The sequence below is a fragment of the Vicia villosa genome, unplaced genomic scaffold, assembly GCF_029867415.1.
Source record: "Vicia villosa cultivar HV-30 ecotype Madison, WI unplaced genomic scaffold, Vvil1.0 ctg.000359F_1_1, whole genome shotgun sequence".
NCBI lineage: Eukaryota > Viridiplantae > Streptophyta > Magnoliopsida > Fabales > Fabaceae > Vicia > Vicia villosa.
In genome coordinates, this window is record NW_026705162.1 from 215,889 (window position 1) to 233,128 (window position 17,240).

Sequence of the window (17,240 nt, forward strand, 5' to 3'; positions counted from 1 at the left end):
GTTGGGGAATATTATTGGGAATAATATTCGTTATGTTATTTGATTATTCAATTATGTGTGTTATTTGACTTAATTATGTAATTAGAGCAATATTATGAATTGGGCCTATATAGAATATGAGATTGGATTGTGGGTTAAGCCCAATAAAGAAAAGAAGGATAGTAAGAGTTAGGGTTTTAGAGATTAAACCTCATAACTCATTTTGTGGAAAAGAAGAGAAAGAAGAGAAAGAGAGAGGAAGAGAAGAAAGTTATGGCATGAAGAGAGGGATGACTCCATTGAAGAGGAGGCTTTTGCTAAGTTAAGGGTGGGGTTCTTACTCTCTAAGGGTTTGCATGATGATGTATATGGTGGGTTAGATTGTATGTTATTCTCCATGGAAGTTGTGTGTAGAGATGTTAGGGTTTATGAACAAATGTGTAAATTCATGATTTGAAATGTGTTTTAATTGATGTTTGATGATTGTTATGATGTTAGAAGATCCATAATATGTGTTGTATTTGTGTTTATAACATATATTCCATTGTTGTTCATGATGGTTGGTGTTTTCAGCTTGATTGGGTTGAGTTTGGGGGTTTTTGGATGGGTTTCGTATGCTGTTTTCTGTTTTTTGGGGGTTTCTGAAATCGCCAGTTCGCGCCGCGAACCTCTGTTTGAGCCGTGAACTGCCTGGGAGAAACTTAGGAAAAATTGGATTCACTCAGTTCGCGCCGCGAACTTTGTTGGCGCCGCGAACCCTGTTTTACAGAACTTTTTCCAAACTTTGAAATGATGTAACTTTTGATTCGTAACTCCGTTTTATGCGCCGCTCGAAGCGTTGGAAAGCTAACGCAACGAACTATACCATGATGTAGTGAAATTATTCATATGATATAGTTTCCTATTATGTTTATTAGGATTAAGTTATGAATTATGTTGTATTAATATATGAAGTATGTTCTTTGCTATGAATCGATGTAACCATGTTGCGGTATAACTTGATGTATGTTTTACTTATGACGATACAATGCTATTGAGATGATGATATGAACCTCCCTTATGATGAGATAATGATGCTTTATAAAGAATTAACAATGAATATGCTTTCATTAAGTAGTTGAATTAACCGTGTTACATCGTTACTTGAATTGTGTAATGTGATGTTTGTTGTTAATATGTGTTATTTGAATGTTCTTGTGGAGAATGATTATGTGATGGCTTAATTATGATGTGGTTGTTTTAATAACATGCATGTATGTGAATATGTGTTATGGCTTGATGAAATGTGAATAACATGTATTGTTATGATACGTTGTAATAGTCCATATTGTATACCGTAATGAATTGATGAGGATGTGCACAAATGCATTGGCAATTGTTTACTACAAGTTTAATGAGATCTTGAATTGGTAATTACTATGAGTATGATTATAATTGAATGATAACATGTTACTTGAATTGTATATATGTAATACGTGAATTGGTGTTGATTGATAATAACATTGTTGGCATGATATGTGATATGATATTCATAATGAGTGTGAATGATTACATACTAGTTGTTGTAACATGTTGATGTTTATTGTTATTGTGTTCAATATGTGGAATTTGTCGTTGTTGTTGTAGACCCTATGGTCATTGTTGATAATTTGTATTATGTTGATAAGAATGAAGTTGAATAGATGTTGTATGTTGATATGATGTGATGACGTGATTGAGATGTGGTAAAATACTATGATACGGTTATTGCCATAGAACCTTGGCATTGAGTTGATGTTGTTTAGTTGATATGGTTATGTTGTTTAAGTTGATTATGTCGTTCAAGTTGATTATGTCGTTTAAGTTGATTAAGTGGTTTAAGTTGTATTTGTGGATGTGCATCATTTGAGTCGCATCCATTGCATTGTTTAAGACGGCCCTTGTGGCAATTGTTTGAGACGGCCCTTGTGGCAAATGTTTGAGACGACCCAATGGCAAACTGTTTGAGACGGGAGTTTTACTCCAATGGTACCACATGCATATGCATAAGTTTGAGTCACATTCGAGTCGCATTTGAATTGCATTTGAATTGTGTTTGGATTGTTGAGATGACGAGGTGTTTGTTGTGACGTGATAATGATATGTTTGTCGTGACGTATTTAGTATCATACTTGTAGATTTGAATATGTGATTAATGACATCGTTGCCGTTTTGAAAATTGTATTACATTGATGAGTTGTTTTACGGTGAAACTTGTTGTAAGATGCTATGTGATGCGAAGTGGTGAAATTATGTATGATCTATATCTCCTATATTATTTATCATGCATTCCTTTATATTGTAAGATATCTCACCCCTTTGCTGATATTTCCCCTACCATGGGAAATGGGCAGGTACTCAAGATTAGTCGTGGATGTTCGAGGTTATCTATGTGAAGTCTTTATGTTGCTTTATGGCAAGTCGAGTTGCTGTCCATTGCTCTGATACGTAGCACTCGGGGGGGGGGGGGATTATTCATTATTATATGATTATTATATTCCATGATGACATTTGTGTTGAGTTAAATTGAAAGATGTTTATAAGTTTAAGTTGTAAGTGGTGAATGAAGTTTTGTTCCGAATGCTATGTATCTTTATTAAATGCAATATAAGTATGTTTGTTTGGTTAAGTCGAATTGTGACATCTCATCTTTGATGAATAATTTTAAATGCACTCTTATTTTCGCTTATAATTGCGGGGTAGATTTGGGGTGTTACACTATGCCTTGCAATACCAGAGGTAGCACAAAAACTGTCGAATGCCTCATTGCAAAATTCAAGGCCATTGTCGGTTCTCAACCTCTTGACCTTTCTGCCAGTCTGATTTTCAACCAGAGTCTTCCAACTTTTGAAATTCTCAAAAGTTTCATCCTTAGTCTTCTGGATGAATACCCATAATTTTCTGGAATAATCATCTACTATTGATAGAAAATACCTTGCTCCTGAATGTGATGTACACCTTGTAGGCCCCCAAAGATCAGCATGGATGTAATCAAGGGATCCATGTGTTCTTTGTTTGCCTTTGTTGAACTTCACTCTGCAAGATTTTCCAAGTACACAGGGTTCACAAAACTTCAGCTTTTCGACTTTGTCTCCACCAAGCAGATTTTGTTTCCCTAATTCGACCAGACCCCTTTCACTGACATGGCCCAATCTCATGTGCCAGATTTCTGTTTTCGACAAAGGTTTCGTGGATGCAACATTTGTCGAACCACTTACAACTTCAGCCTCAAGGGTATACAAGCCTTGTTTCTTCACGCCTCTCAAGACCTCCTTCGAACCCTTCATGACTCTTAGGATACTTTTCTCTCCTTGGAAAACATATCCTTTCTTGTCGAATTCACCAAGAGAAAGCATATTTCTCTTCAAATCAGGAACATACCTGACTTCAGTCAACAACCTTATTGACTCATCATGGAGCTTGAATCTCACAGATCCAACACCTGCAATCTTGCAAGCCTTGTTGTTTCCCAGCAATACTGATCCACCATCTTGATCACATAATTCCTCGAACAAGTCTTTGTTTGGAGTCATGTGCCAAGTGCAACCTGAATCCATAATCCACTCCTTCTTAGAGTCACTGCTTGAAACCACAAGAACATCAGATGATTCGAAATCATCTTGAACAATGGCAGCGTTGCCATTATCCTTACCTCCATGATATTTCAGGCGTTCAGGGCACACCTTTCTTGTGTGACCCTCCTTCTTACAATGGTAGCATCGAATGCCAGATACTTCGCCACAGTAAGACTTCGACTGCCTTTTGCCTTTCTTCTTGTCGAACTTACCATTCTTTCGTAAGAGTTTTCCTTTAACGGCCAAACCTTCGCCAACAGTCGAAGGTTTATGCTCCTTTCGTTCATTCAAGTCCTTAGAGTACAAGGTTGATTGAACTTCTTCAAACGTCAGGGACTCCCTTCCATACAAGAGAGTTTCTTTGAAGTGAGCATGTGATCGAGGCAAAGAACACAATAGTAACAGCGCTTGATCTTCATCATCGATCTTCACATCAATATTTTCAAGATCAAGAATCAGCTTGTTGAACATATCCAACTGCTCAGCCAATACTTTGTCTTCAATCATCTTGAATGAATACAAAGCTTGCTTCAGGTAGAGTCGATTTACCAGCGATTTGGTCATATACAAACTTTCAAGTTTCACCCATAACCGTGATGCCGTCATCTCCTTTGATACCTGCCGGAGAACCTTATCACCAAGGCTCAACAAAATTGCGCTGTGTGATTTCTCGATCATATTCGTCTTCTCCGCTGCCGTCAATTCTGCATTCATGGTTGCCTCTCCCTTCAACGCTTCCAAACAACCCTGCTGAACCAGTAGGGCTTTCATCTTCAAGCGCCACAGACCGAAATCATTCACTCCGGTGAACTTTTCAATCTCATACTTTGTTGAAGGCATCTTATCCACGCTCACCGCACCAATTTGTTGTGAATTCAATACCACGAACAAAGTATAAAATAAGGGATGAATAAAGGACAAGGAAGAAGAGGAGAACACAAATATTGGTTATAACTGCTATTCTTTTACCTTCTCTTAAAACAAGATTACAAGTTTACAAGAATAACAAATAACCTCTCTCACCCTAAATTAGGATTTGCAGCTTAGCAATGATGAGAGACTAGTATGCTATTTATAATAAAACCTCACATACTAACTAATGGTCTTTTTCCACAAGGCCCATTACACAAGCCAACTTAATAAACAAGCTAACTTAACAAATTAGGGTTTAAACACTAAAACCTAATTTAACATGCTAACAACCCTAGCATCTTCGACACAAGCATGTGAACAACCTTCGACTTCATGCTTAAACCTGTCGAACCAAGAAGCTAGCCTTCGACCATACTAGAGTTCGATCCAATATCTCATAGTATTCAATTAATTTAGGAAAAGGTTGGATATGCTTCCATCTCGTCCATTCAATCCTATTTGCTAAGAAAACAGTTTTCATGAAGGAAAGCACTTGACGTTGGATCAAGCGTTCGAAGTAATAATTATGAAAGATATGTGAATGGAGAAGGTTGATGGCGATGCACAAAGCGATCGACTTACAAGGGTTTGAGAAGGGGGTGAAAATATAGATGGCAATGCGAAAGTAATCGACTTACAGGTTAAGAAAGTGGCTATATACATTTCATATCCTCTTGTTTCCTTCACTACAAAAAAGAAGCTCATTAGTGACGTGATTTTCACGCCACATGGAAAATCACATCATCATAACTTCTTTTTTTGCGATGTGAACGTCTACGCCACATGGGAGCGCGTGGCAACTCAGTAGTGACATGATTTTCACGTCACTAATTTGTGACATGAAAATAACGTCGCAACATTCTGCACATACATCAACCACTTTTCAGTTGCAGCAGGCATGGCAGACTAGGGTCAGAAAACGCAAGAATTTAGTGGCGTAATTTTCATGTCACAAATTTGCGACGTGAAAACCATGTCACTAAACAACTATTTTTTAAATAAATTTTTTACATTCTGTTTTAATAAATATTACTCCCTCCGTTTTTTATTATAAGTTGCTTTGGAAAAAAATTGTATTTAAATATAAGTCGCTTTACAATTCCAATGAATAATTAATGTTATTTTTCCTATTATATCCTTAAATATTTATTATTCTCTCTCATTTCAATTCCACATGTCATTAATGAAGGATAATTTTGTAAAAACTTTCATAATTTCTTATTTTCATACAACAATTATTATTTTTCTTAATCTGTGTGAAAAGTCTAAAACGACTTATAATAAAAAACGGAGGTAGTATATATTTAAAAATATATTCTATTTTATTGAATAAAACATATTCTATTTTGTTAATAAATAATACTATATATTTAAAAATAGTATATCTTAAAAAAATAAATTTTCAATTTAATATCCAAATATTTTAAATTTTTGAAATATATTTATAATAATATTCTTTTTTTACAATAATATTTTGTTTTTTTATAACAGTATATTTAGAAAATAAAAAAAATTGCAACAACAACTAACAACAACCAACAACAAAATCAAAATGAAAAATAAAATCAATATAAAATCTGAAAAAGAAAATAATTAAAGTAGCTAAAATACCTCAATAATAAAATATGAATCTAAGTAAGCCACGTCCCTTGAGTCTTTGAAGATGAAAAAACTGAGAAAAGGAAATCATCAAAACGAAATATTAGAAATAATAATTATCATAATATAAAAATTATAAGAAATGAAAATCAAAAGAATTATTAAATTTCATACCTTTGAAGATTTAAAAATCGAGGAAAGGATGAATAATAGAAGAAAAACTTAACAAAATTGAATAAAGAATATGGTTTGTGAGAGAAGAAGTGTTGTGTAAGAGAAGAAAAGTGTTGTGCACACTGAGAGAAAGAAGAGAGGATGAGATATGATGTGTAAAATCTGAGCAACACTGAGTTAATATATAGAAATTTGCGGTAGGGCATACATGTTGCAACAATAATATATAACCGTTGAGTCAGCGATATGCCTTACATGTCACAAGTTGCCAACAATCCTTTAATTTGCAGCGTGATATACATAACGCAAACTAAAAGCTTGACCAACCCGTACACCAACCCCACCATCCATCAATTCTGCAAGACAAATTTTCCCTCTATTATTTTTTATTTTCGAATTCTATTTTCCGACGTGATTACCACGCCACAAATAAATTTTCTGAAATTTTTTAAAATTCTCCCTTTTTTAAGCCTGGCGTCTTTTTATTTTTTAAATATATTTTGTGTTGCGACGTGAGAATAACGCCACAACATCTTTTTTAATACAACTTTTACGCCTACTTTCACTATAAGACCTGATTTTTATTTTTATTATTTATTTTTTTAAATAGCGTCAGAATAATCACGTCGCAAATGCATTTATTTTTCCGCATGTTTTTCACGCCACAATATCATGACAGTATAGAAAGTTTTTCTTGTAGTGGTTTTCCCCTAAGCCATTAATATATGTTTGATCTCTCTTTGGATTTCTTAAGGTATTTATGGTTCTAGAGAGAAGTTGGAGTTTCACTCTCCATTTAGCTCTTTAACTGTTAAAATTAAAAAGAATTCTTTGTACACTTTAGTTGAAACTAAATAGCTTAAAGGAAAGTGGTAAAGGAAAGAATGAAAACTAAATTTTTTTCTTAGTTCCACATTATAATTTAATAGTTTCGTCCGGTCCGATCTCTTCCTACTTAGAGAACTTTTTTACTATAATAAAAAATGATTACAACCATAAAGGTACACCATTTCAACTACTAATATCTTAGGTAATAATATGACTTACGTATATCTCTCTGCCTTTTCAAAGATGAAAGCTTCAAGTAAACATTTTGAGGAAATTAAAGTTTGAAATTAATGTGTTTAAGTGTTTATAAAATAACTCTCACGGAGGAGTATGTGAAATAAGCACACTACAAGTGTTTAGTTTTCAATAGAAAGTATTTGCAAGATAGCTTCGTGTATTTATGTAAATTAGAAATTATATTTTCAAGTTGAGAATTTCTTTACCCACCTCCCTACTTTTTTGGTCACCTCTAGTGAAAATTCCAAAATACCTCTTACTTCGGAAATGTATTTTCGAAATTTAAAAAAATGGTGTTTTTGGAGATGCATCTCCGAAAGCGCTTTTTTTTTTCTTCAAAATTTGTCTTATTTCGGAAATGCATTTTCGAAAACACCATTTTTTTGCATTTCGGAAATACATTTCCGAAATACTGCGCGTTTTGCAGATTAAGCAAAACAGCCCCCCCCATTCATTTTACCCTAAATCTTCTTCAAACTTCCTCTCTTCAAAATTTCTGCAAAAGCAAGTGTGTAAACTAGTCAGAGATTGCCAAAGGCTACCCAATCTCAACCTAAATCATCTCAATCTCTAAAGCTTGGTAAGTTTTTCAATTTTTTCAATTTTTAGATCTATGATTAATATCTCTATTAGGGTGTTTAGAAATTGAAAAAATTATATTGGGGTAGGTTGGTACTGCTATTTAGGTTGTTTAGAATGATTAAAATTAGTTTTGATGTTGGATTTTGGGGTCTGCCATGGAAGTTGCAGAAATTGCTTCGCAGGGGTGTTTCGGAAGTTCATTTCCGAAAACACCTCCATTCCCAGTTTCGGAAATGAACTTCCGAAGTGGTCCAGAATTGATTTTTTTTTGTTTTTTAAATTGTTTCGCATTCTTATTGATTTCAATTGTTTTCAGGAACATGGCAGGCAACCCATCACGCATCAGACAGGGTAGAGAGACCCAGACAGCATCGGCTAGACGCGAGCGGGCGACATAGTTGGCGTCGACGCAGAGACGGGGTCGTCGTGTGCGAGTACCCGTGCAGATGGAGAGGGTACTTCTGCATCAGGATCCATGAGTCGTCTGGCTCGGGTCTCTTCTTCCCGCCAGCAGGAGGTACGAGAGGAGGAGGAGGAGGAGGATGAGGAGACAGTTACATACCACGAGGCGGAGGAGGTACCAGATGTTGACCCTCCACACGGGGAGGAGGAGGAGCAGGAGGAGGGCTACCCGGGAGGGCCCAGTGACACGACCTTGCTGATTACCTACCACGAGCACGTCGCTCGGCGTATCTGGGGAGAGAGGTATTTTTTATAAGTTGCCCGACTTTATTATTTAACCGTTTTTAATTTAACTATTTATTCAACATTTTCTTAACGGTCTAATTAACAGTGTTTTTTATTTGTTTTTGTTGTAACAGGAGAGACAGACTTTGAAACAGATGAACCACGCCAGGAAGGTTTTCAGTCTCTTTAAACCAGAGGCGCAGTGGTTTAACGACGCGGTGAGAGCTTCATGGCTTAGTGGGTTGTGCATGACGGGGTATACCACCATCAGCCACGGCATGCAGGGGGCCTTTATGGAGAGGTGGCACAGGGAGACGTCTTCTTTCCACTTACCGGTTGGGGAGATGACGATCACCTTGCACGATGTGCAATGTCTTCTCCACTTGCCGATTAGGGGGATGCTGCTGGACCATTCTCGGATCCAAAGGATCGTAGCCAGTGAGTGGATGGCGCTCTATTTGGGTATGGAGACAGATATGGCTGACTATGAGTGTGAGACGACAAATGAGCCTCATATCCGGTTCACCACACTGAAAGCTTATTTCGAGCACCACCTGGTGGCGGCGGCCGAATCCGAGGAGGCGGATGACGGCCTATTTGTGGAGTATCACCGTGGCTGCATTCTCCGGTGCTGGTTCATGTTTGTGGTAGACTAGTAGGCGCTGCAATCTTTGTGCACAAGAGTGCAAGATGCGTCGGCGTGACCTACCTCCGCTACTTCATGGACGTGACCTACCTCCGCTACTTCATGGACGTGACTACCGTTCACCAGTGGAACTGGGGGTCAGCTATTCTGGTATACCTATACCAGAAGCTGAATGAGGCCTCCAACTGGAGGACCAGGCAGTTGACCGGATCCTGCACACTACTTACGATACGTTTCATTTTAATTGTTTCATATTTATTTATGTTTCATATTTATTTTTTATACATTATCGTGTTTGTGTTTCAGAGCTGGATCATCTCCTACATCCCCCGCATCCACGACTTCCGCGTTGATACTGAGTACGAGGACGAGATGCCCAGGGCCTCCTGATACGTTCCCTAGAGGGGGAACAATGCAGTGGGACCATACCGTGGGTACCTCGACCGCACGATGCACGATGACATCAGTTGGAGGCCATTCAACGACTACACGGATGTTGTCCCCTTTGACAGCATCTCGTTATATTATGGCTGGTTGGCATGCGGGACCAACACCATGGGGCGGTATCTCCCTGAGCGGTGCATGCGATAGTTTGAATTTGTGCAGCTGATACCCAAGTCACCTTTTGAGGTTGCTCTCGACACAATGACCCGAGTGCAGCTCACTGGCATATTTGTAGATTGGGAGCGTCAAGTGGTCCTGGAGGAGTATCGTTGCATTCGGGTCACCCAGGAATGGCACAATGTGGAGGGGTATGTCACATGGTTCTATCGGGTGTCACATCCTCTGATGAGACTCGACGCTTCCGACGCTCCTAGGCTAGCACACGAGGAGATCCTGGAGAACCAGCAGGCCGAGGATGACCACGCCATTGATCTCCTGCCAATCTGCCAGCGGATAAAGATGCTTGGGCGGGACGCATTGGATCGAGGTATCGTTGATCAGGGCGGTCCAGAGGCAGTCGCCGTGATGGAGAGGATCATCACTGATGCGGGCCATGCGGCGGCATACAGGCGGCAGAGGAGGTCCCAGGGAGAGAGGGTTAGGCATACCCAGTAGGGGTTCGGGTTTTTTTTTTTGTATTCGGATTATATATTTTGCACACTATGACTCGGTTTGTATATATTATTTGAATTTTATTTATTATATTCGTATTTTACGTTGATATGTCGTTTGTTTTGTTCGCCTTTTTCGTTTTGTATATATTATACGTGCAATATATCTTTCATACGGGACTATTAGAAAAAGCATAAAAAAAAGGAGACTTCTGCATAATTCGGAAATACACTTCCGAATTACACTAAAATCTGAAAAAAGGTGTTTTCGGAAGTGCATCTCCGGAAACACCCCCTATTTGGTGTTTTCGGAAGTGCACTTCCGAAGTCTGGGAAAATTTAGATAAAAAATACTTCAGAAATGCATTTTCGAAGCAAGGGTAAAGTGGGATTTTCGCTGGGGGTGACCCCCATAGGGAGGTGAGTAAAGAAAAAACCTTTCAATATATAAAGTAGTTTGATTGGACTATTGTAAGAAATATTCTTTAGACTATTGTAAGAAATTGGGATTTGGATCTTTAAAGTACTTTTGCAGCAGTTGTTTATCCAATTCCATCTTAATCATTCATCTACCTTTTTACCTCTTTTCAAAACAAAAAAATCATTTATTTATTTTGTATTAATTCTGAACCATTAGATGAAAGGCCGGAGGGATGGCAAAAGAGGAAAAGGAGTCGGGGATTGGTTTCCTAAGAATTTACACACAAGTTGTATTATTCTGCATTTGCACACAAGTTGTATTATTCTGCATTTGCACACAAATTGTCCTATTGTACCTTGTACTATTTTACTTTAATTTTAATTTAGTTTTATTTTAATTTATGTATCAACAAAAAATAAAATATTATTCATTTATAAATACTATTTTGATAAATTATCCTTTCTATGATATTTATTTAAGAATGCAATTTCATGTATATCAATTTTTAGATTTAAAATAAACTTGTAAGATACAATTTTATGTATTAAATTTTAAACTTACTTTGATAGTTATAAACTTTTTTTATGTTAATATATGAATGATCAAATACAAAATTATACTTTCCTCTATATGTCTATGTATGACTTAATTTTTTTTTTTTTTATAAAAATCGAACCAACTTAAACCGCATTAATTTGGTTTGGTTTAGTTTTATTTTCAAAAGTCAACCGAACCAAATCAAACCGCACATTTTTTTTTCTCGTGCAATTTAGATAATTTTTAGCGTCAAAACCACCCAAACCACACCACGAATACCTGGTAATTAAAGTCATAACCAAAATTTGATAAAAAAATGAATATATTTACTATGCCTTAAGGAAATGAAATTACTAGTTACATTTTACCGCTACAGCTACATAGAATGTTTTACTTACGGAAAGGAAATGAATATATATATATATATATATATATATATATATATATATATATATATATATATATATATATATATATATATATATATATATATAATTTAGAGTTAAAAATTAGTTAAAGGAAATTTAAAAAAAAAAAACAATTTTCTTTATAAAAATAGAAAAAAAATTGTGAAAATATAAAATTAATTTTATGGATGGATGGATATCCATCCGTTTAAATAGCTTAATGGATGAATTGAATGAATTATACTCTTTACTAGATGGATCGGATTTGATTTTTTTAAAATAAATTTTAGTGGATCGTAATGGATTAATGGATTGTTTGAATCCATCAATTAACAATCCATATTCATTCAATCCGACCATTTTGTCACCCTAACTAATACCTTAGGTAATAATATGACTTACGTATCTCTCTCTTTTCAAAGATGAAAACTTCAAGTAAACATTTTGAGGAAATTAAAGTTTGAAATTAATGTGTGTTTAAAAAATAACTCTCACGGAGGAGTATGTGAAATAAGCACACTACAAGTGTTTAGTTTTCAATAGAAAGTATTTGCAAGATAACTTCGTGTATTCATGTAAATTGGAAATTATATTTTCAAGTTTTAAGCTGGATATATAAAGTAGTTTGATTGGACTATTGTAAAAAATATCCTTTAGACTATCGTAAGAAATTTGGATTTGGATCCTTTCAAGTACTTTTGCAGCAGTTGTTTATCTAATTCCATCTTAACCATTTATCTACCTTTTTATCTCTTTTCAAAACAAACAAAAAAATCATTTATTTATTTTGTATTAATTTTGAGCCATTAGATGAATTGCCTGAAGGATGAAAAAAGAGGAAAAGGAGCAAGGAGTTGGTTTCCTAAGAATTTATACACTAGTTGTATTATTTTGCATTTGCACACAATTTGTCCTATTCTACCTTGTACTATTTTCAGTCGTCTCTATTTAAAAAATGTCTTGTTCTAGACTGGGCTAAGACTAGGCCCAACATGGTTTCGGCCCACTGAACCTCAGAGGCCCAGATCCCTGTGATCCACATTTGGGTCTAGAATGCCCGTCTTCATTATGCTCGGCATGACCCTCCTCGTGAGCCATCTGACGCCCGGCAGAGATGCTCCACGCGAGCATCCTCTCTGCCGAGGACCCTGCTCTCCGCGAGCACCCTCTCTGCTGAGGACCCTGCTCCTCGTGAGGGTCCTTTCACATCCAACCCCCCGAATAATGCGGAGTCCACGTGGTCCCTAAAAGACCGCGTCTCCCTTAAACTTCGGAGCGGTTAACCAGGACAGAGGACACTCACGCACCTCCGATATTTCCGCTCAGGAAACCTGGCAGTCTCCTAGTTGGGCTTGGAAGTCCAACCCAATAGCGAGATCATGGCCCAGCGCTGGGGCTATAAATACCCTCTTTTACTAGAGGGTCAGGTATTCACTTCTTACTCACTTTAGCTTGTACTTGCGCTCCTTTGCTCCTCTTCTCACTTTGGCATCGGAGTACCTTGCAGGTACACCCCCTCCTCATTTCACGAAGATCCAATTCCGAGCAGCCAACGACGATTCTTCTGATCAGGTACGATCAGTGGCGTCGTCTGTGGGAAACTTGCTCCCCCTTCTTTAACAAAGATCAAAACTAATCCATTCACGATCGTCATGGCTGGCAACAACAATAACACCAACGTCCCAAACACTAATCCCTTCCACCTGCAACAGCTCATCGAGGATTCCACCCCTGAGGGGACGAATCGACCTCGTCGGGAAGGGCAACAGCATACCACTGACGGGCAAAGGGGACAGAGGCATGAGGCCTCATAGTCCAACAGAAGACAACAGCTTCAGAACGTCGAACAGGTTCAAAACGGTGGGAACGGGCAACCTGAATACGAGAACGGGCACGAGCAGCCTCAGAACCTGAACGAAACTGACGCCAGAGACGGGCAGTTTGCTTCTTCATTCACCCATACCTCCGAGAGACGGAGAGTTCACTACGAAGACAAACAAGAGCAAGACGACATCCCCGAGGAAGCCGACCCCACCACCGTCCTCTTGCTCAAAGAACTACAGAAGACAAACCGCCTCCTCCGGCTTCAAGGCGACCGCATCCACGAGCTAGAAAGGAAACGACGATATCGTTCCCCCTCGCGGAGACGCTACCGGTCGCGCTCCTACTCTTCCTCGCGCTCACCACCGAGGAGGTATCGTCGACGTTCCCCGTCCTCTTCGCGCTCCCCGCCTAAGAGGTATCGTCGTCAGAGATCATATTCCCGCTCTCCAATGCGACAGAGCAGGAAGAATCAGAGACCTGAGACCACAGAGCATGGGAGCCTCTCCCCCGAGAGAGATTTCCGAGGCCCCTCCAAAGCTGTGTTAAAAACCCGCGAGCGTTCCCCTTCCCGGGACAACCGCAAAAATCCGGGCACAACACAGGTGAATCCCCGGTGAGGCAGACACTCGACCTCACCGGGACCAAGTGACGAGGAAGACTTCTGCAACCCCTTGTCCGAAAGCATCCGAAGAGCCCGTCTCCCACGGGGGATGGAAAAACCGTCGATCTTGGATCTGTACGGCGGAACCATCGATCCTGACGATCACATCCGGAGCATCGAAGCCGTTATGGATTACCACGTCGTCAAAGGTTCCATTAAATGCCGCATCTTTCTGACCACACTCAAGAAAGGAGCAATGACTTGGTACAGGAACCTTCGCCCCAACTCCATCCACTCCTGGACGGAGCTCAAGGAACTCTTTTTGAGCCATTTCACAGCCTCCCGTCGGCAACCAAAGTCGGAAGCGAACCTTGAGGCTGTGATCCAAGGAGCCGACGAGCCCCTCCGAGATTACCTCGACAGGTTCAACAAAGAGGCCGTCCAAGTGCAGACGGCCGATTACATGAAAAGATACCTCCTAGAACGAGGACTTCTCCCCGGAAGCGACTTCAAGAAGGCTATAAAAATCGAAAAGGTGCCCACTATGAACGCCCTCCTCCGCAAGGCCCAAGCCTTCATCGCTTTCGAGGAAGGCGAAGCAGCTGCGATCAAAGCTTCGAGGGGCAATGATGTTGCCCGTAGCTCGAACCTCGACAATTCGGGCTCGCGCCGAGGATATGAGAAAAGAAGAGACGAAAGGTCCCACGACGCCAAAGAGCGCCGAGGACCAGCTGGTCGATTCAGCGACTATACCCCTCTAAACGCCTCACGTGAGAAAATCCTGGCCGAGTGCAAAAGCACCGAATTCAAGAACTTTACCATCCGGCCCCCGAAGTCGAACCCCACCAGACCGGGGACCGACAAATCTAAATACTGCAAATACCACAAGAGTCATGGGCATCTAACTGATGAATGCATACATCTCAAAGACGCCATCGAGACTCTGATTAAAGAGGGCCGCCTATCAAAATACACGAAGAAGGGAGAACCTCCCCGAAGAGAAGCCCCTCGGAACTCGGACGAGGGCAACTCGCCAGATAGTAGACCACTACAAGTAGCGCTGTCTGTCACCCGACCAGAAGACTTCATTCCTTCAGTCAGAGTGACAACCGCCTTCAGCACGTGGGAAGGGTTCCCGACCGCGATGGTCATATCCAACGGCGGGGAGCCCGGCTCCCTCACCATCAGCTCGGTGAAGAGAAAGTTCGATGAGTTAATTAGCGCCAACTCGGATCTCGGCCCTACCCTACAGAAATTCAAAGGGAAATCAGACCCGATCACTTTCTATTTGGAAGAACTGCCCGACGGAGCTCCGAACGCCACGATCCCCCTACTCGTCCGAGCAAGGATGGCGAACTTTGACGTCCGACGAGTCCTAGTTGACGAGGGGAGCTCAGTCGACATCATGTACTCCCACCTTTTCCAGACCCTCCAGCTAGACAACTCGCACCTCACTCCTTATGTGGGATCCGACCTCCAGGGTTTCAACGGGGCCACCACCAAACCTTGGGGTTATGTCGAGCTGATTGTCACCTTTGGGGAAGGGGAAGCTTCCAGACAGGTCAAGACGAGATTCTTGGTGATCGACTGCAAGACCCTCTATAACTGCATCATTGGGCGCCCTACTCTGGCCAAACTCACTGCCGTTCCCTCAACCGTGCATTTGAAGATGAAATTCTACACAAAAAGAGGACGAGTAGCCACCGTCAACGCCGACATCGAAGCCTCCAGAAGGATCTTCGACGCCTCTGTAAAAGGGTTGCAATTAATCGCCCCTCCATCCAGCTCCAACAAGAAGCCAAGGGCCGAAGGCCGAAGGCAAGCATCCTCGGGAAGATCAGCATCAGCCGACCAACGTCATTTCAGTCGACCTCGACGCTCGTTTCACAGAAGAAGAGCTGAAGAATGGTGAATACACGCGACCAAAGATAGCTCACCCCATCCGACCTGTCCCTGACGGGGACTTCGAGCTCGTCCCGCTGGGCGAAAACCCCGACAAAGCGGTGAAGATCGCTAAGGGCATCCCAGACCTTCCGAGGAAGCAGCTCGTGGCCTCCCTTCGAGCCAACGCCGACCTGTTTGCTTGGAGCTCATCGGAAATGCCCGGACTCGACCCTGAGGTCGCCTGCCACCACCTCTCCATTGATCCAGCCGCGAAGTCAGTAGTTCAACGTAGGCGTCGGCAGTCTCCCGAGAAAGCGGAGGCTGCCGAGAAAGCTGTAAAAGACCTCTTAGAGGCAAATTTTATTTCCGAAGCCAAGTATTCAACTTGGCTCTTAAATGTTGTACTAGTCAAAAAATCTAATGCAAAATGGAGAATGTGTGTTGATTATACTGATGTTAACCGGGCATGTCCCAAAGATGCTTATCCATTACCTAACATTGATAGGCTGGTCGACAACTCGGCCGGCTACAAATTATTATCTTTTATGGATGCCTATTCAGGTTACAACCAAATCCCCATGGCGAGGTGCGACAAGCAGTGCACGGCGTTCATGACCGAGTCGGGCAACTATTACTACAACGTAATGCCCTTCGGACTCAAAAACGCCAGAGCCACATACCAACGGATGATGAACAAGGTATTCCGAGGAGAAATCGGCGACACCCTCGAGGTATACATGGACGACATGATCGTCAAGTCTCGAGAAGACTCCGATCACACCACGCATCTCGAGCGGGTATTCGAGCAGGCCAGATCCTGCAAGATGCGCTTCAACCCGGAGAAATGCACCTTCGGAGTCCGAGCAAGCAAATTCCTCGGTCTCTACTTAACCAAACGAGGAATAGAGGCCAACCCGGATAAATGCCGAGCATTCTCGGAACTCCCGACTCCCAACAATAAAAAATCCATCCAAGTCTTAAACGGGATGCTCACGGCACTATCCCGTTTCGTCGCGAAATTCGCCCAGCACGCCCTTCCATACTTTAAGCTACTGCGAAAGGAAGCGACCTTCGAATGGTCCGAGGAATGCGAGCAAGCGCTATCCCACCTTAAGCAAGTAATCTCAAAACCGCCCGTCCTCTCCCGACCTGGCGACAACGGGATCTTATATCTCTACCTGGCCGTTTCAAACGAGGCGGTCAGCGCGGCCTTGATTCGTGAGACTGAAGATGGGCAGAAGCCCGTATACTTCACTAGCAAGGCCCTACAAGGG

General features: G+C 40.8%; 1 protein-coding gene across 1 annotated transcript; it reads left to right on the plus strand.

Moving 5' to 3' along the window:
* Positions 1 to 14,626: 14,626 nt before the first annotated feature.
* LOC131627358 (uncharacterized) lies at positions 14,627 to 15,994 on the plus strand. The gene has a single exon (XM_058898202.1). It carries the CDS (start codon positions 14,627 to 14,629, stop codon positions 15,992 to 15,994), a length of 1,368 nt encoding a protein of 455 aa, XP_058754185.1.
* Positions 15,995 to 17,240: the final 1,246 nt, after the last annotated feature.

Coding starts and splice junctions, on each gene's coding strand:
- LOC131627358 (XM_058898202.1), top strand. CDS start 14,627: ATGAACGCCCTCCTCCGCAAGGCCCAAGCCTTCATCGCTTTCGAGGAA.